Here is a 26,493-nt window from a genome sequence, read left to right as displayed (position 1 = left end):
AACACATGTATAGCAAGGTCTCTAAAACATCTGCCATAGAAATCTGCAGCTGTGTAACAGAGACACAGGGATAAAGGACCAAAATCAAAAACAATCTAAATAAATAAGGGAAATGAGCAGAAAGATTTCTGTTAATGTAGCTGGAATATAAAATTCACTTCAGGAATATATATATTTACCAAAACATATCCCACCCACACACACCAGATCCTCAGATGATGTAAATGAGCTATACTGCTATGCCGTTTCCTATTATGTGATTTATAACATTTGAGAATCTGGCCTTATTGTTACTTATATAACCATAGGTATAGTAGATCTCCACTTCTAGTGAGCACAGACGCTAGGTTTATGGTAGAGAGGGACTTGAACAGAACATTTCTGTAATTCAGGAAAGTTCAGATCCATTCTAAGCCCATACCTAATTGATGAGCCATCCTGATGGATGTATGGATGTATTTATTTTAGAGTACTACAATGTGCTAATTATAGATCAACGTTATCATTGAACCTCCTTTTGAGGTGGACAAAATGACTTCATTATAAGAAGGCTCCATTGCGTAATGAGACGTATAGCCCTTCGTGTAACTATAATATGGCAATGGGTTAAACGGTAACAAATTGCTATTGTAACAACACCGTAAGATGTTGAATTATTCAGTCATAAATAATTCAACAACTTTGTACCAAACTGTAACACATGCAAAGGCTGTGGAGATGTATAGACTGAGCGCCAAGGTATTTCCAAAGACATGAGGATCACCCAGCTGCACAAATCATAGACCATCTGTTTTTGCCATCATACTTACAGCTGAAGAGTAAACAAATACTCCTCTGAGTCCAACATTATCATCCCTTAATCCAGCAGTTCTCAAACTGTGGGTTGGGACCCCGAAGTGCATCGCGACCCCATTTTAATGGGGTCACCAGGGCTGGCGTTAGGCTTGGGGGGAGAGATAGCTCAGTGGTTTGAGCACTGGCCTACTAAACCCAGGGTTGTAAATTCAATCCTTGAGGGGGCCATTTAGGGATCTGGGGCAGAAATCGGGGATTTGTCCTGCTTTGAGTAGGGGGTTGGACTAGATGACCACCTGAGGTCCCTTCCACCCCTGATATTCTATGATTCATGCTGGGGTCTGAAGCTGGGACCCGAGCCCCAGTGTGCCGGGGCTGAAACTGAAGCCTGAGCCCAGCCACTCTGGGTGGTGGGGTTTGGGCTTCGGTTTCTGCCCTGGGTGGCAGGGCTTGGACTTTGCCTCCAACCTCACTCGGGGTGGCGGGGCTCGCATGGGCTCAGGCTTTGGTTCCTCCTCATGGGGTTATGTAGTATTTTTTGTTGTCAGAAGGGGGTTGCGGTGCAATGAAGTTTGAGAACTGTTGCCAAGTGGAGGTGTCACTGTTGAGAGTCGAGAAATACGCTTCCTTCTACTAGGGGGAGAGTGCTCTTCCTCTGCTGCAGCCCTAGGCCAAAGACTCAAGAGACCAGAACGTAGGGTCTTTCACGGAGTAGCGTGGAGCACTGAGCCTGTGCAGAGTATCAGCAATGGGTAGGCTGTCTAGGTGTTTGTGATAAACAGGGATCTCCACAGGAGTCATACATGCATTGGTGCGCTGTATGTTACCTGGATGTAAGCAATGCGTCCAGGTAAGCTGGTGAGTCAGAAGGTCAAATCCTCAACTGGCAGGCGTGCTGGAACAATGTACATAGTGGTGGTGCTGAGAGCCGTTGAACCAACCTGTAAAACCCTGTATAAAATGGAAAACACTTCAAGCCGGGGGTGTGGCCGCACCCCCTTCCCCCCACACACAGACCCCTAGTTCCAGCACCTATGTCAACTGGTGCAAATCAGCATAGTGTCATTCACTTTAATAGAGCTATGCTGTTTTACACCTGCTGAGGATCTAAGTCTGTGTAGTTGTAGAAGGAAAAGGAGCCATCCATAGGATGCAGGCATAGGGATGTGTATAGATAAGTGTGATGGAGAGGGAAGCTAGTTAATCTTTCACCTTTGTACAACCTCCTCTTTGTTGTTGTTTTTTTTTCCTGCTTGAACCCTGCCCAACCAAGATACCTTTATAGTCTTTGCATGTTTTGAAGTCAGATTCGTAGTTGTTGTCTGATCTCAGGAACCCCAGAGGCCTCTTCTCCATCTAACCTACACTCACATGTAGCTTGTCAGACTTTACATTGGCTCTGAATTTGTCCCTATGTCCTTAATCATTGTATTGATTAAAAAGATGTTACCAGCATATGTTTGACACTCTCAGTACCGCTGTGGGCTAATTTATTCCCCAGCCCATGTCAGTATTAATATACAGTGTGTGAGCCTCCACTACTACTTGAGCCAAATAAATGTGCGGAATTCACATTCCAAGCTACAAGTAAAATAATTCATGAGCACCATCCACCCTAATAATACAGGTGATGTTTTCTATGCATCAGACCTTGAAAAGTTCAGTCCCCAAAAGCACATTGGTAAATGGCATCCTTTATTAGATTTTCACAGTGTTGTTTCTGGCTGCATGTCACGCAATTTAAAGAATGTGGATTAGCAAATTTATTACTCTTTTTTTTCCCCCCTGCAGACAAGTAAGTGTTCCTAAAACTGATCTTATCAGGGTTATGTTTGAGTGAAGAAAGAATGAGGTGAAATATTTTACCTTACTCCTTAGGGGAGAAAAACATGCTTAATTGAATTAAGGTACACTAACAAGAGGGGTGCTTCAGCAATATGCAATATCTGTTAGAGAAACTGGTTGAGAGACAATAGGAAATAGCATTTAAGTGCGTGAGTGACAGTCTGTACATAGTGGAAGACAAATTAACTAGTTAGGAGCACCTGCACTTTAGTTGTCTGAGAGTACACTGATAAAATCTTGAGCAAAGAGTTCAGTTAGCAATGGTCATTCTTTATCAGGTGGTGCTGCTGTTAGTGTACGTTCCTATTTAATTAGCTACCATACTCTTACCCTTTAAAAACAAAAACAGCAGACTTACTAGGCCAAGCATTAAAACATTTGGCTTCAAACTCTGTGAATTGCATTTTTCTTAACAATTTTTGTTTGTAGGAGAATAGTTTTTGTCAAGTTTTGAAGAAATTCTGAGCTTTGTTTTAAGTCATAAACCTGCATGAAAAATCTGTGCTGATTCTACCAGAGCATATCTATCTTCAGCTAAATGTTGGAAAGAGCAACCAGATTCTTAATCAAACCTCCATCAAACAGGCTACCCAAGGGAGGCTGCAGCAGCAGTGCAGTGCTCTGCTTTGCATTTGAAGACCTGGGTTTGGCAGTGAACTCTGGGGAGGACTCAGGTTCTCAGACGAATGGTACAGATTTTAATTCTCTAATAGTGCCTGAAACAGTCAATCCATGGAGCAAGTGGAGGTCAGGTGTCAAGACAGGCAGCTGCCAAGAGACAAGGAAAAGAAATAATAGGAGGGAAGAAAAAAAACACATCAAAGTGAGCTGATTCACCATGTGAAGTTAAGTGAACTACATTTCAACAGACATACTGTCTGGAGGAACTAATTGCTCATGTGGTTAGGTAACTCAGGTCTACCTGAGACCTTCTTGACTCTGGAAGCTATTAAATAGAACAGAACTTGCTGAAAGCAGAGAACTTCAAAAACATATGTTTTACTTTGAGAGAACTTTTTATCTCCCCCAACCCCCACCTTTTTTTTTTAAAGCTTCTGAAAGGACACAATCCTGATTTGCAGTAGATTTTTAACAGCCTTCTAGGAATACAAATACTGTGCGAGATGATTATTATAGAAACCTAGTGAGCCTTTCCTGGAAAGATGAGAACCACAAACATTTCTTAGCACAGATCCAAAAAAAAAAAAAAGGCATTCAGATTTATGAGGGCTTTGAATCCCTTCCATAAGGTGGCATCTTTATTAGCCGACAGGACTCATTGCTTGTAATGCAGTATTTGGTGTTGATGTTGGTGACAAAGACAGGTGAGGTAGTTCTGACAAAAACAAGATCCAGACAAGGTCTAAACAAGATCCAAACTGGAAACACGAATGGAGCAGAACCACAAACCTTTTTGGGATTCAGGGGATGCGGGTGGGGGGAAATAGTTAGCTCTTTACAAACAATGGGCTCATACAATATTTGTTCTTTTGGTTTTGACTCAGATTGGATGTTGAGGATGAAGTGTTCAAACCTGGGTGCCAGGAATTAGTCCTTAAATAAAAATGGCCCAATTTCCCTTGTGATTTTTAACTTCATTTCAGTAAACATGTTGAAACACACATAAGCCCCCAATCCTCAGGGCAAAACTCCCATGGGATTCCACTGTGTGATGGAGTTTTGGAATGCCAAAGTCTGCAATTAATTAAGGAAGGTAGAAATAAACCACCTTTTTCTTTAGAAAACACAACACACAATGCTCTTCATCTTTGAACATCTCTGCATACAGGTTGAGTGGTTGATTTGTGAACTGTTTACTCTGTAAATAGTGCTTTTATTGAAGAGATCAAGTTCTCTTAGCATGGAATTGAGAGAAGAGCTGAATACTTTAAGATGCTTTTTTTTTCTAGTGCAAGTAAAAATAATATATTTTATGTCTGACATGCTATCCTGTCTTTCCTCCCAGACTGCTGTAGTTCACAAGGAATTGTACATTATTTTATTTAAATTGTGCATTGAAGTTAGCTTGTTGCAAAGCAGATCTCTTTTCAGAAACAAGAAATAACAATGCGGCTTTCATTGTTTTGTTTTACATTAAGTTACTAAACTGACATCCACTTTAGATATGCAGTGTTCTTTTAGCCATGTTGGCCCTAGGATATTAGAGAGACAAGGTGGGTGAGGAAAATCTTTTATTGGACCAACTTCTGAAGAAGAGCTCTGTGTAAGCTCGAAAGCTTTTCTCTCTCACCAACAGAACCTGGTCCAATTAAAGGATATTACTTCACACATCAGTTCAGCTATCACCTCCAGTGATTGCAGGTAATGTGATTTAAATATATACACTGTGACCTACAGACCAAAAGTACAAAGAAAATAAGAAATTATATTTTCATAACATAAGTACAGGGGAAATGCTGAGGTCTTTACCCAGTCCTATAATCATATCACATAATGTATTTGATGCAAAGAGCCCATTGTGGGAAACTGGAAGAAGGGAAAAGAGAATCCCCCGCCTCCCAAAAAAATGCTGGAACAAATTCTACTGTTAAACATATAGAAATCACAGAACCTTTTATGTCCATATACAGCAGATAGAACTTTGGTGGGGCTTTTTAATGATTTACTCACACACCCAAAACACCCCACACCCAGTAAGCATGCATTTTTTTCCTACCTCATTAAGTTGTAATGAAGGCAAAATTCAGGCTACCAAGATTTTAATCTGGTGTTCTAGAGAGTTGAGATACTGCTAAGAGTCATCTCCTCGATATAAACAAAAGGAATAGGTGAAGTATAATTACCTTAACTCATTCCATGCATCAGCAGACTTACATCAGCAGTGCTTAATGCTGCTGGATACTCTTAATTATTGATCTTACTACTTAAGTAGTAAGACATGAGGAAGTGGGCACTATTATCTGGTAATTGCCATATTGGAGAGTTGACAAGAAACTAAGAGTGTTTAACATGAAGATAAGATCAATTATAAGATAATGCCTGCTTCTCTAATGAGCTGAAGCAAGTAGGAAACTTGCACCCAAGGTATTTATCAGGTCACACTGCTATGACAGAAGTAAGAATGGCTTTAATATAGCCCGATGGATTTTTAACAGACACTGGTGTGAAGGATAAAACACCAGTTCACATGGGATTAAGGATAGGAAAAGATGTAAAAGATACAGTTCCCACTGATGAATAAGATAATTAGTTTAATAGAGAGTGGACACAGAAATAAATGTTCCCCTTGTTAAATGTCAGCCATTAGAGCTCCAGGCATATCTGATTAGGTTTGTTCATATAAGCCCTTATTCAGCAAAACATTTAAGCAAGTGCTGAAATCAATGGAACTTAATCACATGCTGAAATATTTTGCTAAATCGGGGCCTAAATTACAGCCCTCCCCAACTGATCCTACTTACAATGTTTATAAACATGGACCTGTAAAGGACAACAAAGCAAGAGCTCTGTTTCTTGGGGGTTGAAAAGACTAAGAGATAGGAAGAGCTGATGAGACCAGCACTAGCTATTAAAAAGAGAAGGAAAAAGCCTAAGCAGAATGACTATCTATGTAAATATTGTATGTCGTGTGCCAGCCCAGGAGCTTGGTGATGCTGTGGCATTGTAAACCCAAGTTTGGAATGAACTTGAGTTGTAGAGATCAAATATATCATCATGAGGGGAAAGAGATGGCTTATCATTTAACAAGCACTTTCAGCTGGTGGATTTGTGGGGTGGAATTTGGCATTTTCTTAACTGGGCATGTGATACAAGATGGACTTCTGAATAGCTGTTCTGCAGCCTGGGAAGCCTTTTATTCTGCTTTACCAGTGACCAGCCACTCCTAGCCAGTTAACACACAACTTTCAGTATAGAATCACTTGTGGCACCTTAGAGACTAACAGATTTATTTGAGCATAAGCTTTCGTGAGCTACAGCTCAGAATTGAGCTGTAGCTCACGAAAGCTTATGCTCAAATAAATTTGTTAGTCTCTAAGGTGCCACAAGTCCTCCTTTTCTGTTTGCGGATACAGGTTAACACAGCTGCTACTCTGAAACCAGCCTCCAGTATGTATCTTGCTGGCAGCTGCACAATATTGAGTGCTACTAGCTAGCCACTCATGAATTACGTGGCAAAAGAACACCAGCAAATACTCTAGCCCCAGATTTTCCCTCAGAAATGTGCATTTTGCATTGCCCAGCACCTAGCTGCACAATGCAAACTTATATAAAGTCAACTCACTTTGTCAGTGGAAAATTATATGCACCAGCAATGTCATTCTCAAATAGTTTCCCATGCACTTCAATCCAAACACACTGGTTAGATAAAACAATGAAACAAGTTTATTAACTACAGAAAGAAAAGAAAGATTTTAAATGACAACAAGCAATGAAGCATAAAAGTCAGAATTGGTTACAAAGAAAATAAAAAGATAAATTGCAAGCTAAATACCTAATTTAACAAGCTAAGTAAACTCACCATCGACTGCAAGCAGTCCCAGCCAAGACTCCCTCCTCCCCCAAGTTCAGTTCTTGAAGAATCATTGATGTCATGGGCAGAGATGAAGGAAATGAGTGACTTCAAGTGTTTTTCTCCCCTCTTTATAATTCAGTTTCTTCTGCTAGAAACCTCCTTGCTGAGTTATGGTGACTAACAGTCTCTTGTGAACAAGAAGTATGAACATCCTTGTGATGAAATGTAAATTTCTTGTCCATGCATTCCTCCTGCCTGAGAATAGCTGCTTAACTAAGTGATAGCCCACTTGACTTTGTTGATACCTGTCTGAGGCACCAGTGTGTCTTTATCTCTGAAAAAGTGGTTTGGGCAAGCTTTTCTAAATTGGAATATGTTACAGCAGTGTTATAGAGTAACAACTTATTACTTTACATACAATGTTAGTACACACACTTTACCAGGACATAATAATCAACAGATTATGAATTTTCAAATGATACCTCACAAGGCATACTTTGTACAAAATTTGTCTCAATTCTGTAAAAGTGGTGAACGTAATGGTATAGATTGTCACAGGCTGTAAAGAGAATTCATGAGATGAGAGATGTGAACACCTCTATCAGTCCCCAGAATAAAGGTAAATATAAGAGACTAGAAAGGTCAGCAGAATCAATAAGAGGGAACATGATGACTTTCAGAAAACTATTATTTTTGGATGCTTCTGTTTTTGTCAACATCTTTCAGAACTAACTGTTTGGAATTAGTACTGTTACTAATGAAGTAATACCTTGTCCACATCAGTAAAGAAGATGTTCAATGGGATCATATCTAACTGTTCCATTAATGAAGCTGTTATATGCATCTGGCTTATAACAGCAAAAATGCACATTAATAGGGGGTTGTATTTCCCTCCACTCATTTGTTCTTACACGTGTGGGTTTTTGAATGGACAATGTATTTGCATCCATGTTTTCAGGCTCTAGAGCTTTGTCCTCCTCTGAAAATGAGGTTCTGTGTCTTCCATATCTTGATTTTAGTAAGGCTTTCGATGTAATCCCAGATGACATTCTCATACACAAACTAGGGAAATGCAGTCTAGATGAAATTACTACAGGTTGGGTGCAATACTGTTTGAAAGACCATACTCAAAGGTATCAGTGGCTCACTGTCAAACTGGGAGGTGCATCTCATCCAGTCCCGCCGGGATCAGTGCTGGGTCCGGTATTATTCAGTGTTTTCATTCATGACTTGGGTAATGGAGTGCAAAAGTATACTTATCAAATTTGCAGATGACAGCAAGATGGGAGGGGTTGCAAGCATTTTGGAGGTGATGATTAGAATTCAAAATGACCTTAGCAAATTGGAGAATTGGTCTGAAATCAACAGTAAGAAATTCAATAAAGACAAGTGCAAAGTACTTCATTTAGGAAGGAAAAATCAATTGCACAACTACAAAAAGATTGTACATGGTAGTACTGGTGAGAAGGATCTGGGGACTACAGTGGATCACAAATTGAATACAAGTCAAAAGTGTGATGCAGTTGTAAAAAAGGCTAATAGCATTCTGGCGTATATTAACAGGAGTGTCGTATGTAAGAGGCAGGAGGTAATAGTCCCACTCTACTAGGCACTGACAAGGCCTCACCAGGAGTACTGTGCTCAGTTCTGAATACCACGCTTCAGGAAAGTTGTAGACAAATTGGACAGAGTTCAGAGGAAAGTAACAAAAATGATAAAAGCTTTAGGAAACCTAATCTATGAGTAAAGATTTAAAGAAAAACCTGGGCATGTTTAGTCTTGAAAAAGAAGACGAAGGGGGGACCTGATAAGCCTTCAAATATGTTAAGGGTTTTTATGAAGAGGACTGTGATCAGTTGTTCTCTGTGTCCACTGAAGGTAGGACAAGAAGTAATGGGCTTCATCCTCAGCAAAGGAGATTTAGGTCAGGTATTAAGCTCTTGAACAGGCTTCCAAGGGACTTTCTGGGAGCCCCTTCTTAGGAGGTTTTTAAGACCAAGCTGGACAAACATCCATCAGGGATGGTCTGTGTTTGCGTGGTCCTGACTGAGTGCAGGGGGCTGAGCTCAAGGTCCCTTTCAGCTTCTATGATTCTGTGTCTTCAAGACATCACTGATTTATGAAACATGTCGTATTAGATTTCTAAAACATTGAAATCTGGAGGGTTAAATACATATTAAGGCAAACTGTTTTCACAATATTAGAATTAAAAGTTGGTTTGTCTTTTTTTTCCCTGTTTGATTCATAGAATATCAGAGTTGGAAGGGACCTCAGGAGGTCATCTAGTCCAACCCCCTGCTCAAAGCAGGACCAAACCCCAATTTTTGCCCCAGAACCCTAAATGGCCCCCTCAAGGATTGAACTCACAACCCTGGGTTTAGCAGGCCAATGCTCAAACCACTGAGCTATCCCTCCCCCCTAAAAAATAATAGGATATCAGGGTTGGAAGGAACCTCAGGAAGTCATCAAGTCCAACCCCCTACTCAAAGCAGGACCAATCCCCAATTTTTGCCCCAGATTCCTAAAAGGCCCCCTCAAGGATTGAACTCACAACCCTGGGTTTAGCAGGCCAATGCTCAAACCACCAACCTATCCCTCGCCCTCATTGCCCACATTGTATTTTTCCTAGAGGTGTATATGAACCAAGAAGGTTGCTCTCACTGTAATTCCTATAGCAGAAAGTTGCCCCATAACATATTAGGAAAAGAAAATGACATCTGCCATCAGCAGTCTCAGCAGTGAAGCCAGCTTCTAAACAGGCTGATCTATATTTTTGGAAGCTCAAGTGTGCACTGTCAGTGTGATGGTTTAGCAGTCTTCAGGGGTCTCAAAGTGGCACCTTTTGTGAGCATTACGTTCTCTTTCAAAAGGAGGGAAAAAGCAAGTAATAATAATATGTATACGTTATATGGTGCATTCAATCCATACATCTCAGAGTTTGGCAAAGAAATACATCCAGCATTATCCCCATTTTGCAATGGGAACCTGAGGCACAGATAGGGGAAGCAACTTGCCCATGGTCATGCAGCATGGCAGAGGCAGAGGTAGGAATAGGTTTGAGATCTCTTGTCACCTATTTTAATAAGGTTTCCTAAATGGATCTGATTGAATTTCACTGGTTTAATGTAGAATCTGGAGCCTAATTCTCCCCTCATTTACATCAATATAACTTTACTGACTTCAACGGAGTTACTCCTGATTTACCCTGCTGTGACTGAGTTCACAATCTGACCCTGTGATAGTCTTGTAATTGACCCCTGAAGATCAAAATGTAGTATAATTAACAGATAATATAAAAGCTAATCTGTGCCTGGTTTATCTAGTAGTTCAGCAGTAAAAGATTTAAGCAGATATCCAGTCTTGCTGCACCCACTTACTGGTTCATCATAAAAGTCTTCAATCAGAATGTTTTACTTTTAAAATTGATGTGTTAATCAAGTCTGACTGAAATAAAATCAAAATTTGGCAGAATCTGGAGGGGGGGATTTGTTTTTGGTTTTTTGGTCATTTAAATTGCAATCATTTTGATATGTGTCTCAAGGAGAAGACTGAGAATGTTCCATGAGCTCTCAGATAAGAGGGTGAGGGAGGGAAACCAACAATCCAAACCTGTTAGTAAGTAACACTTTGAGTGCCTGTGTGGCATGGTGAGACTCGGGGGAATCAGTCTGCTGGATATGGAGCTGTTTGTCCTCTGAGAAACACTACATTTAAAAAAAATAATCCTCTGCTGATGAAAGTAGCTGTCAAATTAGCAGGTCTGGAAGTTGTGCTGCGTATTGTTAGGAGCTGCTCAAGTTCACACCAGAGCGACCCAGCTCCATCCGTCTTTCTCAGTTTACATTTTAATTGGATTGTAGTTAAGTTTTTTAAACACTGTGAGACTGCTGACATACACTGTAATATCATGTGAATAATTTATGGAAACTGTTCGAGATGAGCTTTTTTGATTTGAGAATTGGATAAAAGGCGAGAGAGAGATGTGGTGTAAAGGGGTATGGAAGAGGAGAAACACAAGAATCCAATAGCATGTTGCTTGCTGGGTGTTAAATGTTTTGTTAGTGCATCTGACTGCTTTGGGGATTTCATGGAGGTTTGTACAATGCAATCTTATTAATAACTAGTCTGTTAGGAGAGCACCCAATTAAACTGAATTGGGTTTATGGCTCCCTTTAGGTTTCTTAAAATGTGTGGATATAAAGCCTCTCCGATGTGAGTATTGGATAACAAGGGTTCTTCCCCCTCCCACCCCCCACCCCCTGTTTGTTTTAATGATTCTCTCTGCCCTTCTTAGAATTTGCCGGTTTGTACATTCAGAACCTGGCACTTCCCCCTATCTCCTCCACCTCCCCCGCTTCTCATGGTTCTCCTTGTTTTCCCCCTGCTTTCACAGTACCTCCAGAGACACCTAAGTTGGTGCTCTCAGGCCGGCTCCCTAACTGAGCACATGACCCATCTGGGGATTTCATTGCTTGAAACACACAGCACAGGTCAGATAATTAAGACCTGAGGGAGGGTGCCCTGGCTTTCCTAGGGAGATTACAGCTCGCTAAGGTGTCTTGAATACAACATGTGACCAGAAACAGACCCTGATGAGATTCTATGAACTGCTGAGAGCCCCAGTTGTTTATTTTCAGGGTATTCAATAGGCTCCATTTCGTCACAAGAACACAGCCCACAGCGAGCCGCATCCTGCAGTGCTGCCCTGGGAGCAGTGCCAGGGAGGAACTGAATACCAGCCACAATTTCATGCCTGTTCCTCCTTTACTCTGGGAGTAGTAACTCACTGCCCAACTGCACTAGCTCAGATGCACTGTCCAGCAAGTGGGGGTAAAGTCTGGGCTGTGGCCATTCCTTGCCCACCTGCTCCAGACCAATAGATTGGATAACACAACTACTCGGGTGTTGTTACTCTCCTGCCTGGTATATATTCCAAGTCATTAGCCCCTTATGCTTAATATCCTTCTTCTTTGATTTCATCCCAAAGGGTCATTTGAATTATTTAAATACTGTCTGCTTTGCATAAATTCACATGCATCTTCCAGTTGTCACTAGCAAATTAGCACATAGCCACAGTGGGTTTATTTTAGTCTGCTGAGATACCGATGTGATGGATTTTGACCCCCATGTGAAAGAAGTCCATGTAATTTAAAATATGCAACCAGTGTCCGTAAAGTGAAACCTAGGAAGAGCCACATTTGAGTAGCAGATGTCCACGCCTTCTGGCACAGCACCATTCCAATACTTGATCCCACAGACGTGCAGATTCACCTCGAACTGTAGTCCCCTTACTGCCAACTTCACTTGGCGCCGACTCTATCGAGTAGCACGTTACTATGGGAACAATACAAACCCAGCTGAATCTGCTTGGTAGGTACTCAGCAGAGCTCAGCCATGCGTCTGCTGTTGCTACCAGTGCTGCTATTCAGACTCGTGCTAGCTCAACGAGAGCTAGCCATGGGTATGTGTGCAACAGGCAGAGGAATCACACCCTTAGCTGGTGGGCATGCCATCCTTGTAGGGATGCATCCATGACTGTCATTTTGGAAGGTAGAAGTTTTCTGAATGGGACCTCTCGGCATGTAGTTGGTGGGTCATTCCAAGGATAAGATTCCTGAAAGGCCTAGTTAAGGTATTCCTGTTTATCAAAGAACCAGTTGCCCTATGAGACTTGAACCTGGTGCGTGCAACCCTCATGGGACCAACCTCTGAGCCCATGGCCGCCTCTTCTCTGCGATACCTGTCAATGGAAACACCTTTGATAGCTAGGACTTCAGCCAGAAGAATAGGAGAAATACAAGTGCCATCTATAGTTGACGGCTGACCCACCGTATACAGTATTCCACCTGGATAAAGGATCGATGAGGACACATCCTAAATTCCTTCCCAAAGTTGTGACAGAATTCCATCCCATACCAACCAGTACATTTACCATTATTGTTTTCAAAACCTCATCCGCCCACATCAGAGGCAACATTGCATACATTACATATGAGGGGCTCTGTGGCCTGCTACCTAATTAGAACAACATTTTAGAATGTCCCTGAGGCTGTTTGTCTCTATTGAGGGAAGGATGAAGGGCTCTGCAGTTTGATCCCAGAGACTATCTAATTGGATTTCTGATTGCATTAAAACATGAGGTGGCCAAAGTAAGAGCCCCACTAGGGCTCAGGCTCCATCAGCTGCATCACTGCAAACTTGCCAATATCAGACGTTTGTAAGGCAGCTACTTGCACATGAATCCGCACATTCCAACAACACGCTGCCTTAAGGGACATTTCTAGGTCTTACGCTGCATTTGGCAAAGCTGTCCTTCAATCACTGTTTCCTTAACTACTCAGAGCTCCCACCTCCCTAATAAGATCAGTATGTGGGAGTCACCATCAATGAAATGTACGTGTGGACAATCACTGGAAGGAGACAGGCAAGTTATTTACAGAGAAGAGTAACTGGAGTTCTTTGAGGTGCATGTTGTCCATATGCACATTCCTCAACCTGCCCTTCCATCCGCTATACCTCAGCATCCTCATCTTTGGGATTCTGCAGTGAGAAGGAACCAAATGGCGGCAGGTGGGCCTCTCCTTTTTATATGCTCTTGTTGTAGAGCACAAGGACTGAAGAGCTCATGCATCCCTTGCGGGTCCTGCTGGCCAAAAGGACTCCGATCTCTTGCACATGCACATCAACTGTGCAATGTGTGTATGGACAACACGTCTCGGAGAACTCCAGTTACTGCACATGGTAAGTAACTTTCCTTTCTTGCCTCTTTGGTTAAGGTGTACGCTCCAATTCTCTGATCCTTAGGGAAACCTTCAGCAAATATAATTAGTCTTCCTTTACATATCAAAAAGAAGCAATAGAGGACACAAGCTTTTTTTTTTTTTTTGCACTTCACCTTTAATATTTCCTAAATGAAGACGCATTATATAGTGGTTAAAGAACATGACAGGTCACCAGGAAACTTGGGTTCTGTATCTGCCCTTGACTTGTTGTGAGACCTTGGGCAAATCTCGTAACTATTCTCTGCCTAATTTTCCCTAAATGCAAAGCACTGAAAAAAGCATTTCTCTATCTTTTGGGGTCGTTGCAGGTCTAATGATTGCTTTGAGATCCTCTGGTTAAGACATTTTAGAATTGCCAAAGATTAGTTCCATTTAATGTGATGTTGTTTAAAGTGTTTGAAGTGTTTTTTCTGCTGTTGCTTTTTTGTTAGTGTCTGCAGCTGAGCAAAGATAAAAATAAGTGGTTGGGAATGGACCCAGGAGATCATAACTATCCTTTTGGAGCTATTATGTGCTGATGCACAAATGCTCTGAGGCAATGCACTGGCTCTGTCAGAATGAAGAGGGGCAAATCCAAGTGCTAATGATCCCAGGCATTCTTTTGTCCTTGATACACCTGAAGTAAACTTTGAGGATCCCATGCTTTGACCACCACACATCTGGTTAAAGTGACCTGGATGGAGCTCATTTCAAAGCATGAAGATGCCTGAGATTGGCTAGAGGGGTCACTGTAGACACACTTCCTTCCTGCAGACTATGTGTAGCTGTTTCCTCATTTTTTCCAGCCATTACTGACCAAAAGAGCTATAGGATGAGATCAGGAATAAAACTCAGGAGCACTGATACAGCACTAGCCTGAGATTCTGGGTTCTATACCTGGCTTTGCCATTGGGTGACCTTGAGCAAGTCACAGCCCCTCCTTGTGCCTCAGTTTCCCTATCTGTCAAATGGAAATAACGATACTGACCTCCATTGTAAAGCACTACGAGATCAACTGATAAAAAGTGCTAGGTGCTGGAATTAATAAATGCAAAAGAAATATTCCTGCTCATGCACAGTTTGATATGAGATGCAGTCAGTCATTTGTGTATTTCCCCCATGCCCAAAATTATTAAAGGTGCCTTCCATTTGGTGTGCCAAATTGCCTCTTGAAACCCAAAGATAGTTGTGAGCCATTAAGATAAAAGGAATCACTGCTATCTGTGACTGTAGCAAAAAGTTGACTAATAGAGCTGCGTGGATGACCATGCCATTTTGCAGCAACTTTAGACATTTTGAAAGTTATTTTTGTTCCATATTGGAACAAAAACTTTCAAATGTTTTCACAAAAATGGAATTGTGTAAAAATGTCCATTTTCAGACTGAAGTTGGAGAGAGAAAACATGTCTGTGTCTATCAGGTGGAAGACTCTGGTTCAAGTCCTTGTTCTGCCTAATTCAGAGCAGTTTTTTTTCATCCCAGATCACTTTGAATCAGGCAGAACCTGATCCTAACTTGAACCTGAGTCTCCCAGGCCAGTGCCCATCTTAACTACCAGGCTAATGAGTGCAAAGTTTTTGGCAGAATCAGCACATATTTGTGAAAATGTTCAGACCAGCTCTGACTGAGTTTCTAAAACAGGGCATATGCAAAATGATCAGTACACACTAAGTGTTTAATATTTACAACCAAATGTTTATCAGCACAGCACAGAGATTAGGAAATGGGCAAATCTCAGCAACAAGCTTATTTTGTTTGTCACACAAAATAAAAATATTTTAGATTGTGACTGCTACTCAAGTGCTTTGTCCTGTGCTTTCTAAATTGTCTGAACAAAGGTTTAAGCAAACTTAACGGGGGCTTGGAATATCAGGGAAAGTACGATTCCTATGTAAATAATATTACTGTATTACCTGGCTCATGACAAAATCCAAGTTACAGAAACATTCTCAAGATAATGTTTTCCCACTTCTTTTGCCACTCACTACTTTGAATGAATATTTTTTCTTCCAGAGAAGCACACAAAGAAAAACAATCGAGTTGCACTTACAAAATGGAGTACTTGATATTGAGTCATTATGACCGCCTGCAACTCCCACTGATTATAGCGGAAATTACAGGATGTTAAATGCCTCCCAGGATCAGGCCCTTCCTTCACCATAGAGATTTTTTTACCCTTTGCTTTATTCCCTCCATGTCTTTTTATGTCCTCTAAGAAGGCCTCTGTGTGCAATATAACAATGTGAAGCTAGAACACGGATGAGAAAAATAAAACCCTTCCTCCAATTAATTAGCTCATCCATGCTGTCTGTCGTGTAACGGCTGTAGTGGATTCTACGTCTTGGCTGTGGGAGTGTCGGGAGTGCTGTCAATTACTTTCAGTTCCATGCTGGTAATTTATAGCAAGATTCTAAAATGTGAAAGCTGTGACTATGAAGAGGTGCCTGCCAACACCAAAGACGTTTTTCTTTCTTTAGCCTTTTCAGTAGAAGTGTCAAACCATGTAATACCTAGCAGATGGGCTGAATATCTTTGGTTTGGAACTGTGGGCAAGCATGCACAAGTTCAGATGCTTTCTCCAAAGATCGCTCAAACACCTTTGGCCTAGGAGACAGTCTGGCAAGAATAATTATACTCTCTGATTTTGTCACAGGTCGGCAGTGTGCAAAAATCTTTAGCGTCTGATGGCTATTCAATGGCCTGTGTGAAATAAGTGGGTTTCATGTGTCCACAGACCAAAAAAAATAGACATTTCTAATAATAGTTAATAAATATGTCATTGTGACTGCACCCCTTTTGACAATTTCAACCAAAAAAAATTAAACTTAAATGAATATACTAAATCAGAAGCCAGACCATCCAGTTCAGCAGGAACCTGTGTTGGATATGAGAATCTTATAAGGCTGCTGCCTATGAGATATTTGTTCTAGTGATGAGTAAAGAGATCCTTGTTCTCATGTGTGGTCCATCTGACCCATGTTGTCATTATTATGACTGGAGTTTTCAAAAGGGCCAGGTTCCCCACTCTTACTGGATTTCAGTGGACCCCAGTCCCTTAGGCACTTTTGAAAATCCAGTCTGGATGGATAATGAGAATATCAACAGTTGCATTAAAGAGAACCTACTTCTGTGCACACACGTGAGTGCTGTGTGTTTGCAAAGTACCTAGGACAATAAAGCCCCAAGCTGTTTGAGGGTTCTTGCTGTTAACACAATTTAAATGATTAATAACTATTACTGTTGTTTGTTTTTGGAAGGGATATAAAAGCTCATGGTTCAATGCATAAGCTAACCGTTAACTGCTGAGTGTTAAGAAGTAATTTTTTCCCATTCCACCTTCCTCTGAAGCACTGCTGGAGACAGGATACTGGACTAAATGAACCATTGCTCTGATCCAGTATGACATTTCCTAGCTCCCTATTTTACAAGTCAGCAGCTATTCTGAATCTAGAACCAAACTTGGAGTATCTGCATAGCTGAAACATAGAATCTTTTACATGTTTCAAATGTCAAAACCCACTCCAAAAACACTTATGACCTCTTGATGGCATTGATTTCTTGATATCCTGATTCCCAACCATGGAACCAATGCCAGGAAAAAATAACTCCAAAAATCAAAGGACTTTATTATTCCCATTCCAGGACAGTCTTGTCATGGAATGTATTTTATTAGATTTCCTACATGAAGAAATATTCATAGCTGTATCTTGTTTGATATGGGCTTGGTGATTGTGACAATAAACTTTAAGATAGCCGTATAGCCTTACTGAGTTTTGCTATTTAATTGATGCACTGTGCAGTAGACCCTGCTCTGACATTGCAAAGCTCTACTATAAAGTAGGACAGCACTCCAGAATTGTCTCTTTGCACTACTGTATGCAAATTACAATATTTATAACAGTGAAGCTCCAATTTACAGTGAAAATTGTTTTGTGGGCAAAAAAAGACATAACTCTAACAGGATTTCACTATAGCTGGACAGAATGAAAAAACCCATAACCCTACGAGAGCATGATTTTTCAGTTTAGGTAACAGGAGGTCTGCATCCATTGAGTCCAAAGGTATTAATTATGCTGTTAAATGTGATCTGCAGAGAGCTTTTTCACCAGATGGAATGGTGTTGATCCTATTGCATTTGTTGCGTGTGTTGAGAATTAGTAACTCCTCTGCTTCTTATTACTACACAGGCCTTAGCCAGCAGGAGTGATAATGAGTGAGAGACCCACAAACCATCCATATCCGCCCTGCCAGCACTTCCAGTGGCACCTTAACAAAATCCTCATCTTCTCTGAAAAGGACATGTCCTGGTTCCTTACCCTGGTAATTCCACTATGTGATGAGAAAACTATATGTGGTACAGAGTCATCAAATTGTTCAATTCAAGAGGGGGATGAGTGTTGCCAGGTGAGCTTTTGCACCATCAGTAGCAACCTGGTAACAGCCTCCCATGCCTCAGCTTAAACTGTGATCTCCATCAACATTTGAGAGAGCCTCCTGGTGTACGTTAACAAAAATTAGCCTTAATTTCCCTCTTCTCTCTTTTTGGCTTGTGATAAGAGCCCATGAATCAACCATCAACAAGCCATCTTCTCAGCCTGTTGTGGTAATGATCTATGCGATTAGCAGGCTGTGCTTGTGTTGGTTTTTTAATTTTTTTTTTTAATACATATGAGCTGTTTAATACATATGAGCTGTCGCAGAGAAATGAGGCCTGACATGCATGTCCTCTGAGTCTTCCTTTTCTCCCTTTGCGTGCGTGCATATGCATTTCTCTGCTCTGCCATTTGCTGGGTGGGAGGAAGTTTTTCTAGCTGAACAGCGCACAGTTCTGCCTGAGGTATTGAGAGCATACTGCTCAGCAGGTGGGGCCTGCTTAGATGCATTTACTGTTATTTCAGCACTGACAGCAAACATACATCAGGCAGGCCCATAATGCCAGCACATTCCATGGTCTCCTGATCAAAAGGGCTGCAACCTGGAAGCAAAATATTCAGTCTTAATGTGCTGTTTTGAACCTAGAATTGGGACCTGGGCAGTTAGCTCATTGTTTTGTCATGTGGAGGGAGGCTGGACCTTCTGTAGAACTTCCCGCTCCTCTTGGGGTCTCATTGAAGACTGCAGTGAGTGTGAATGGTCCAGCCTCAGTACCGCCTGTGTCAACAGGAAGGTAACACGTTCTTATCGACACAAGCTGTTCTCATATGTACCGGAAGTTACTGTAAATAGAATTCCATCCAAGGGACTCAGCCAAATAGCTCAGGATTGATTAATGAGAAATGGTCAATATATGACCAATAGTTTAATGCCATCTCTGTGTATTGAGCCCTGTTTAGATGCAGCTGAAAAACAATTCTACTTTGGGTGGCCTGTTTGAATGGCATGGTTGGTCCCAGTCCAGTTTGTTACTTGCCAGAGGTCAAACAGCTAAGCCCACGAGAAACTAAGGAGTAAGAATGACCACCAGCTTCCGTATTAACTGCAAAACCCATCTCAACTTAGCCTTCACTCAGCAGCCCTTTCAAACACACCAGCATCTTCGCCTTTTATGTATTTATTTATTTGTAATTTAAAAGAAAAGCCCGGGTATAAGAGAGCTCCCTCTGGCAGGGCTGGGAGAGAGAGATTTTTGTGTTTATCTTTCCTAGAAGGTGTCCAGTTCTCACGAGCTGAAATTTTCAAAGCTGCCTAGGGATTTTAGTTCCTATTTAACTTTTAATTGGGTATCCCAGGGTGTCATTTTCAAAAGTACCTAAGTGACTTAGGAGCACAAATCCCATTGAACGTCAATGACACTTGTGCTTGGAAATCCGAGGTGCTTTTGAAATTCGAACCCTAAACTGCTTTGGCAACTTGGAAAGAATTAGAGATGAGATTCCTGATTTGTGGTACTCTGCTCTAACTTCCAAAATACTGACATAACAAATTGGATCTAGTCACAAAAATCATGAATTATTGAGGAATAGTGTTATTGCTTCAGTAATTAATTAAACTTCAGGATGTGCAGACACTTTACCTAGCAGTTCCTGAACAGACAGTGGGAGATTTCTTTCAGTATGTCAGCTAGTTTGCTGGCTATATTTAAACCTCTATTGGAAATTTTGGAAGCCCCTGGTTGCTATGAAATTCTAGTAACAAACTGCAGAGTTCTATACTGTCTTGGACCTTTGCTCACAGACGCTTTCTCTGGCTAAGGCTGTGCTTATGATGCTGTGTGGGTAATAGCTGCTTCAGTTGAGACATGGGTGGATTATTCTCCCTTCTAATTGCAGTCATCGCCGAATTGGAGGGCCAGCTGTCAAGTATCTACCCTTTCTAGTCCTAATTGCCTGCGTCATCTGAGGTGGTGCACAGTGTGGCTATCACCTTATTATTATTTAAAACTCCCCCAAACCAACAGTAAAATGGAGGTGGCGGGGGGAGATGAAATAACACGTGGTTTATTTTGTAAAGCATCTTGCAAACACGTGGTATCCTCCAACCTTTTACAGATGGAAAAATACAGTTACAAGGTTAAGGATCCTGAGAGGAAGTAAGCACCTCATGCAAGGTTTTCAGCATCCTCAATACCCATTGTCTTCAATGAGAGTTAACACCATACCGCACCTAATAAGATCCTGCTGTTAAACCACAGAGGAAAAGAGAGGGAGTTTTAGGCATGGAAAAAAAAATCTTTATAGGTAGATTTCAAAAGTGGTAAAGAGTCAATGAGACAGAGAAACATAGAAAGCCTTTTCCAGATGGCCAAGGAGAGTGCTCTTTCACCAAAAGTGAAGAGCTTGTGCAAAGGGACAAAAGAGGGTGGCAGAGCTGGACAAGCGCAGATGAGAGTAGTGAGTTGTCTGTGTGGGAGCCTGGAGCAAGTCCATGGAGGTTTTTATAACCAAGAGTCACACTCTGCTTATCAGTGAGTAAGGTTAGAATCTGACTCTTTGTTTTCTTTCTCAGTACAGTAACCAACATAAAAGAAACACAGCCACCAGGGGTGATTTACCATTAAGACTGCCTTCCAGTAGAGACTTCCTAAGACTTAGTGCATTGGTTTATTTAAATACATGGATTATACGTAGCAATTAACAAAAGAGGGTAGTTGATGCTATCCAGCAAAGATAGAATGCAGAGCAAACCTACCTAACAATTGGATTGTTCACATTGTGGTACTGCAGATGTCACCAGACTTACAGTACAAGGTGCAATACCTGGGAAAGTTCACCTGCTTAGAGAGGGTGGGAAAAGTTTGGCTTTAAATATACCCATTAGCATGATTTTTTAAATGGGATTTGCCTATGTATATACTTCATAGAGAGCTTTGAAAAATGTCTCCTCTCTCTCTCTGTTTTGGTGTATGGAGATGCCAACCCAGAGAATGAAATCATGGGAAAAGTTCCAGATGCTTCAGCTGGGATGGGGGACTTTACTGTGGTGACTTGAAGAACCTGTTGGATCTCATTGATGTAACTGTCCACAGGAGCTGAGTCCTGCGTAACCCCAGAACTGCTGAAACGGCGTGGGCTACAGGCATACAGATTTAAGTTGTCAACAACCCCAAACATGATTTTAAATCAAGATTGCCTAAAAAAGATATATGCCAGCTAAGTTGCCAAACAGAAATAAAGATAGAGGTTAGCACCAAAACTTGTGTGTGTTGTAGAAATAGTTGGTTTTGTGAGCGACTGCCTTGTGGAGACAAAACAAAATGCTAGGGCCAGAGATGGCTCCCTATTTTATTTTGCTGAGCACAGATACTTAAAATACCCTGCTTCTTTCTCACAATATAATATTTTCATGTATTCATCACTTTTAAGAAGCAGTATAATAAGTCTGGCTTGGTTCAGCAATACAATTTTGGGTTATTTTGGGGAGAGGCCAGGTTTAATTTCCAAAAGGTTTAAAAGAGATAAACCCTAAAGGGCTAGATGTTGCAAAACTGGAATTCTTTTTCAGACTGTCACTGTCTATTACAAAATATTATAAAAATGTGTTAGATTATTCATTCTATGGCAGGGAACACATGCATGTCTTACATATTTAAGATTGGATTGTCTGCAATGACTGGATTAGTATGATCCGTGGACAGCTGTACTATATTCCTCAACTGAAGGGTTGAAGAAAAGAAGAGAGAAAATAAGGTGCTAATGCAACCATTACTCTCTAGTAGCTGGTGTGTTCAATTTCTGCCTGAGAGCCTGGAAAGTCAAGGCAAGTCTTGAGTTCTCTGTCTCTCTCACATACTTTCATGTGCATATGTTCATATGTACATCCTGTAGAACCCAGGGGAGTATTTGCAGGGATGAACCCGCATGGAGTGGATGAATGTTCTTACCATTTGGAACCTGATAATACCAGGGACATTGTTAGGGGGTATGAAATTGCAATCTAGCATTTACATTTTTAGGGGGAGATGAAATTCCAACCTAGCCAATCTAGGGCTATCGTAGGATACAATACTATAAATTACTGAGCTTCATCAGTTCGTAATGACATGAATAAGAGTTGGAAGTTCTCAGCACCAGGCATGATTAGACTAAAATATAATCAGCATGCAAACTGAGTAGGTAAAGAACCTGCTCAGAATGCCGACCCATTCTTTCCTGCTGTTTTCCCACTGGCAGCTCTATTGACACTGATGAAATGTTACCAGTGCATCTGGTACATTCAGCAGTGCAGCAGGTGTCACCTGCAGTATGTGCCTGTCGATTTGGCATCAATCAATGGTTATCAATGACATCTTTCACCTGCAAGACTCTTAGAGAAATCCCAGACTGGAATTTTAGCATTCCCACCGCTATGGGCTCTAGCTGTTCCACTCTTTTGAAGGACTTGTCAGACCTGCCTATAGCTGTACTAGCGAATTGTTTGTTTGTTTGTGGTTTTCTGCAGATTCGTAGTCTCTGTGAGCCGCTGTCACTTTGCCTGCAGAATTATACTAATTTAGAAAAAGGAAGTCTGTTAAAGTATTAATGATACCAGATGTGACTGTTACTTCTGTCTCCTTACCTGTCATGTACCATAGCAGCAAACGTTCTGTTCCCAGCCATAGCGTCGAGCTGGGAAGGGAAGCTGAGATGCCATCCAGATTTTTCACTTTGCAAGATCCTCACAAACTGGATTTTCTTTATTTGCTCTGTTCGGAAATGAAGGTTACTGAGACTAGGAACGTTGTACTAGTGTTTTCTGTACAGTTGTAAGAAATCTGATTTCATTCCATAAAAACAAACAAAAAGCCCTACTGCACCCCAAAGTGTGGTAGGTTCCACCCAGAAATAGAAAAAGATCAAGAGCTTGGTTCTCCTCTGCCTTGCACCTGGTGGCATTATTTATATCTGTGTAGAGTAGGTGTAAAAAGTTACCATTTCATTTTGGTACCATTGCACAGCCTCTCTGCAGTACATGTCAATGACTACAACTGATGAGGGCAGCAGGTAATAAATCCCAGGGGCAACTAAGTGCCACTCCCTTAGGATATAAACATCAGATCCCCTGACCATGGGTATGAATGTGCATGTATGAATATACGTAGACCGTTGTTATTGTGCAATAACAATTTTATCTCTACAGCACGTAGGGCCTGGATAGTTTTTGCATCAGCAAAGCAGAGAGGAGAAATGGCAGGCAGAAAATTAGACTGATTTTTGCCCCTTGATCTGCCAACAGTGCAAATTGTGCTGAGAGGTGCAGTGGTACATAGTGGATGTTTTGGGAGTTGGTGTGGTGAGAGTGTGGGGGGTGGGTGGGTTGTATATGTGGTTAATGTCTAGTAATCAGTGATGACCAGGAACATTTAGTGTTGTGATATTTTGAAGTTGTATTACTTTTAACGGTCTGCTGTCAAACTGCTGTCAAATATTGCATACTAGGAGGAAAACTATTATCAGTAGATAAGCTCCTCCTGTGATGGAGGATGTGCCATTCCATTGATTTCAATGAAATGCTCATTTAGAAGAGAAACTATTAGTAGTTGTTGTAGTGGAACAGAATTTAGACGGGGATCAAGTAATGAAAAAAGGTTTAATTTGTCTCATCACTTTGTGTGCTGCTATCCAGCATATTAATGCTACAGTCAAGATTCTTTCCCAGATCCATCCTTCTCTAAGCAAGCTACCAGTAGCTCTGAGATATCAAAATATTAAAACTAATCCGTTGCCCCCTAGCATACCACAGTTGTCCTTGAATTGCACTTTAGGGCAACTGGTAACTCTACTGCAGCAACAGGGATAGAACTCAGATCCTCTTGTTCTAAAAGAACAGGGCCTTTGCAGCTGACTTAAACAAAACACCCCATTAGCAGTTAACAATATAAGACACATGAAGCGGTTCTAATTCCATCTGTGGAGGGCAGCAATGCAGGCACACACTCATGCCTGCCATTGCATTAAAAAAAAAATAGAAATACTGTTACTTAAGCTTCATTGAGGTTTCTTGGAAGCCTGTTCTTCCTTGAAAAAAATAACTGATAGTTACCAGGAAATCATAGTTTGCTGTGTTTATCTAGTGAGTTATGAAAACACCAGATAATAAGACAATTGACTCAACATAGCATTTACCAAATTGTGAGGTAATCATTGGATTTTCCAAGATTATTATTATATTAGTTGTACTTCTTAGTCTGTCAGAAAAGAAATAAATAAAAGGCCTGTATTTTCACATTAACATTCAGAGAACATCTGCTGCGTATTGTAAATAACATATTTAGAAAGCAAGTTGATGATCTACTCAGACTATTTTCCTCTTGTAACTACAGCATACATCACCATGCAATATGTCTTCTACTGCAGTTTTTGGATATAAGACTATGTTAAAATGGCACCCAATAACTGAACTCTTCTAATAACACTCACTGCTTAAATTTCAAAAAAGAGTCATGACCCTTGTAAAGCCCTTAAAAGTCATCAGGAGTTCTGTGATCCTAAAATCATGTGTATTCATTTCAGAATGTGTTAATGAAGAATAACAATGATGTGTGAGATGACTGGGATATAAAGTGAAATACCTTTTGGTTTGGGAAGAATGCTAACAGTTGAGTCCATGCTGTAGATCAAGCTGGTGAATATGGAGGGATGAAAGAAGTTGACTAAAATGAGGAACCCACATTTTCTCCTAACATTTGTCTAAACTTCAGACCAAACCTGAATCAATCTTTTTGAAGTCCAATTTTTCCCTTTTTGCACTAATGCTTTCTGGTTGAGACCATAAAAAAATACCATATAGAATAATCTTACAGTGTTCCCCTTCCCATCTCCACCCTCAAAATACTGAATCCTGTCCTTGTGAGGTTTCCAGCCCAGTTTTGCAAAACCAAAGGATTTAAATTAATCTATGCGCTTTGGCGTGGTTACAGTCCACATGGGACATGCAAACCCTTTGAGATTGGACCAATACTGCTATAGCTCATTTAACTGTTAAAACAAATAGGAGCTCATTGTGCTGTTAGTGACACCACTGGAAATCCAGAATAATTCCATTTAAATCACTCAAGTTAAAATTGGTGTAAGAGAAGATTAAGACCCAGGGTATTTAAAAAGTGAGCAGTTTAGATTGTGTCACATTTGATGTATAAATTGAAACAGGCTACTTGCTGGGAGCCAAGATGAAATAGCATGATTTAGGACTGAAAGTTTTATGTCACAAAGAGAACTCTTCACTTACAATCACCCCTTCTCTTTTGGTGCCACATAAGACAATAAGAATGGTCTCTCCAAGCACATAAGAGATCAGTGGATCTCTTCCCTTCTCCCCATGGAAGGAGGAGAGGGAGGCAGAATGGTTATAAAATAATAACTTTGTTGCTTTCTAGCTGTATTATGATGTCACTTGGGCTTCTGGGTGCGTGTCTCATCTGTGTTGCTGTGATTTATTGCATATTGAAATTTACTTGGTTTGGCCTTCGTTGCCTTGCCAATTTCCCTTTTTTTTTTCTTTTTTAAATTTAGTTTGTTTAGCCTTTGATTAATGTCCTCACTTTCTCCCTCTTTTTCTGTGTAGGCTGCTTTGTATCACAGGTGCACACAGGTGCACTAATGGTGCTTACAAGCATGCAGAGGCTGGAAGATTAGCTTCGTGCACCTTGACACATCCTCAGTAAAGAAAAGCAGAAGGGAGAGAAATGGGAGTTGGCTGTGGAAGCCCTCTCTTCTAAAGTAGCAGCATTGTGAATGCTTACTATTATCCATAATCTTATTAGAATCAGCAGCAGTGTAATCAGAACACATTAAAACACGTGCATTGTTCACAGTGTTTCTGTGGTCAGTTTAACTGACCTGGCCAAATAAATAGTTCATTCTTCGGAAGCCATATGACAGTGGTACTAAGAATGCACTGGTGATTTTCATTGTAGCTGAGGTATCTGTAACCCCACGTAGGACCTGATTCAAAACCACTGAATGATTTGAGTCTCTTACCATTTCTTCCTGACTCACCTGAATTTTTCTGACTGTGATTTGTGCCACGACTCTTACCTTGGCATGACAAAATAGCAGGTGGACAAAAAGTTATGGGTGCATGTGTATGACACAATACAATATTCCCTTGTACAAGTGTGTATACACACAGTGATTTCAGCAGGAGGAAGGAGTCCAAGATCAGGTCCTGAAAGTTTCTCTTTCCCTTTACATACGTATCGAT

The 26,493-nt window shown here is 40.9% G+C and overlaps 1 protein-coding gene across 8 annotated transcripts in view; it reads left to right on the top strand.

Moving 5' to 3' along the window:
* Window positions 1–26,493, top strand: part of AUTS2 (activator of transcription and developmental regulator AUTS2) — a 986,895-nt gene that overhangs the window by 641,433 nt on the left and 318,969 nt on the right. The window contains exon 1 of one of the 8 annotated variants that reach the window (XM_048823814.2): window positions 18,070–18,195. The exons of the other annotated variants lie outside the window; for them this stretch is intronic. Coding sequence (XP_048679771.1) covers window positions 18,085–18,195 — 111 coding nt within the window. The 5' untranslated portion in view covers window positions 18,070–18,084. Of the gene's footprint in view, window positions 1–18,069; window positions 18,196–26,493 lie in introns of those variants that run through there. 8 annotated transcript variants of the gene reach the window in all.

Source organism: Caretta caretta, chromosome 17, assembly GCF_965140235.1.
Source record: "Caretta caretta isolate rCarCar2 chromosome 17, rCarCar1.hap1, whole genome shotgun sequence".
NCBI lineage: Eukaryota > Metazoa > Chordata > Testudines > Cheloniidae > Caretta > Caretta caretta.
The sequence above is the reverse complement of the archived record's forward strand: the minus strand, read 5'-3'. Positions and strand labels throughout refer to the sequence as shown.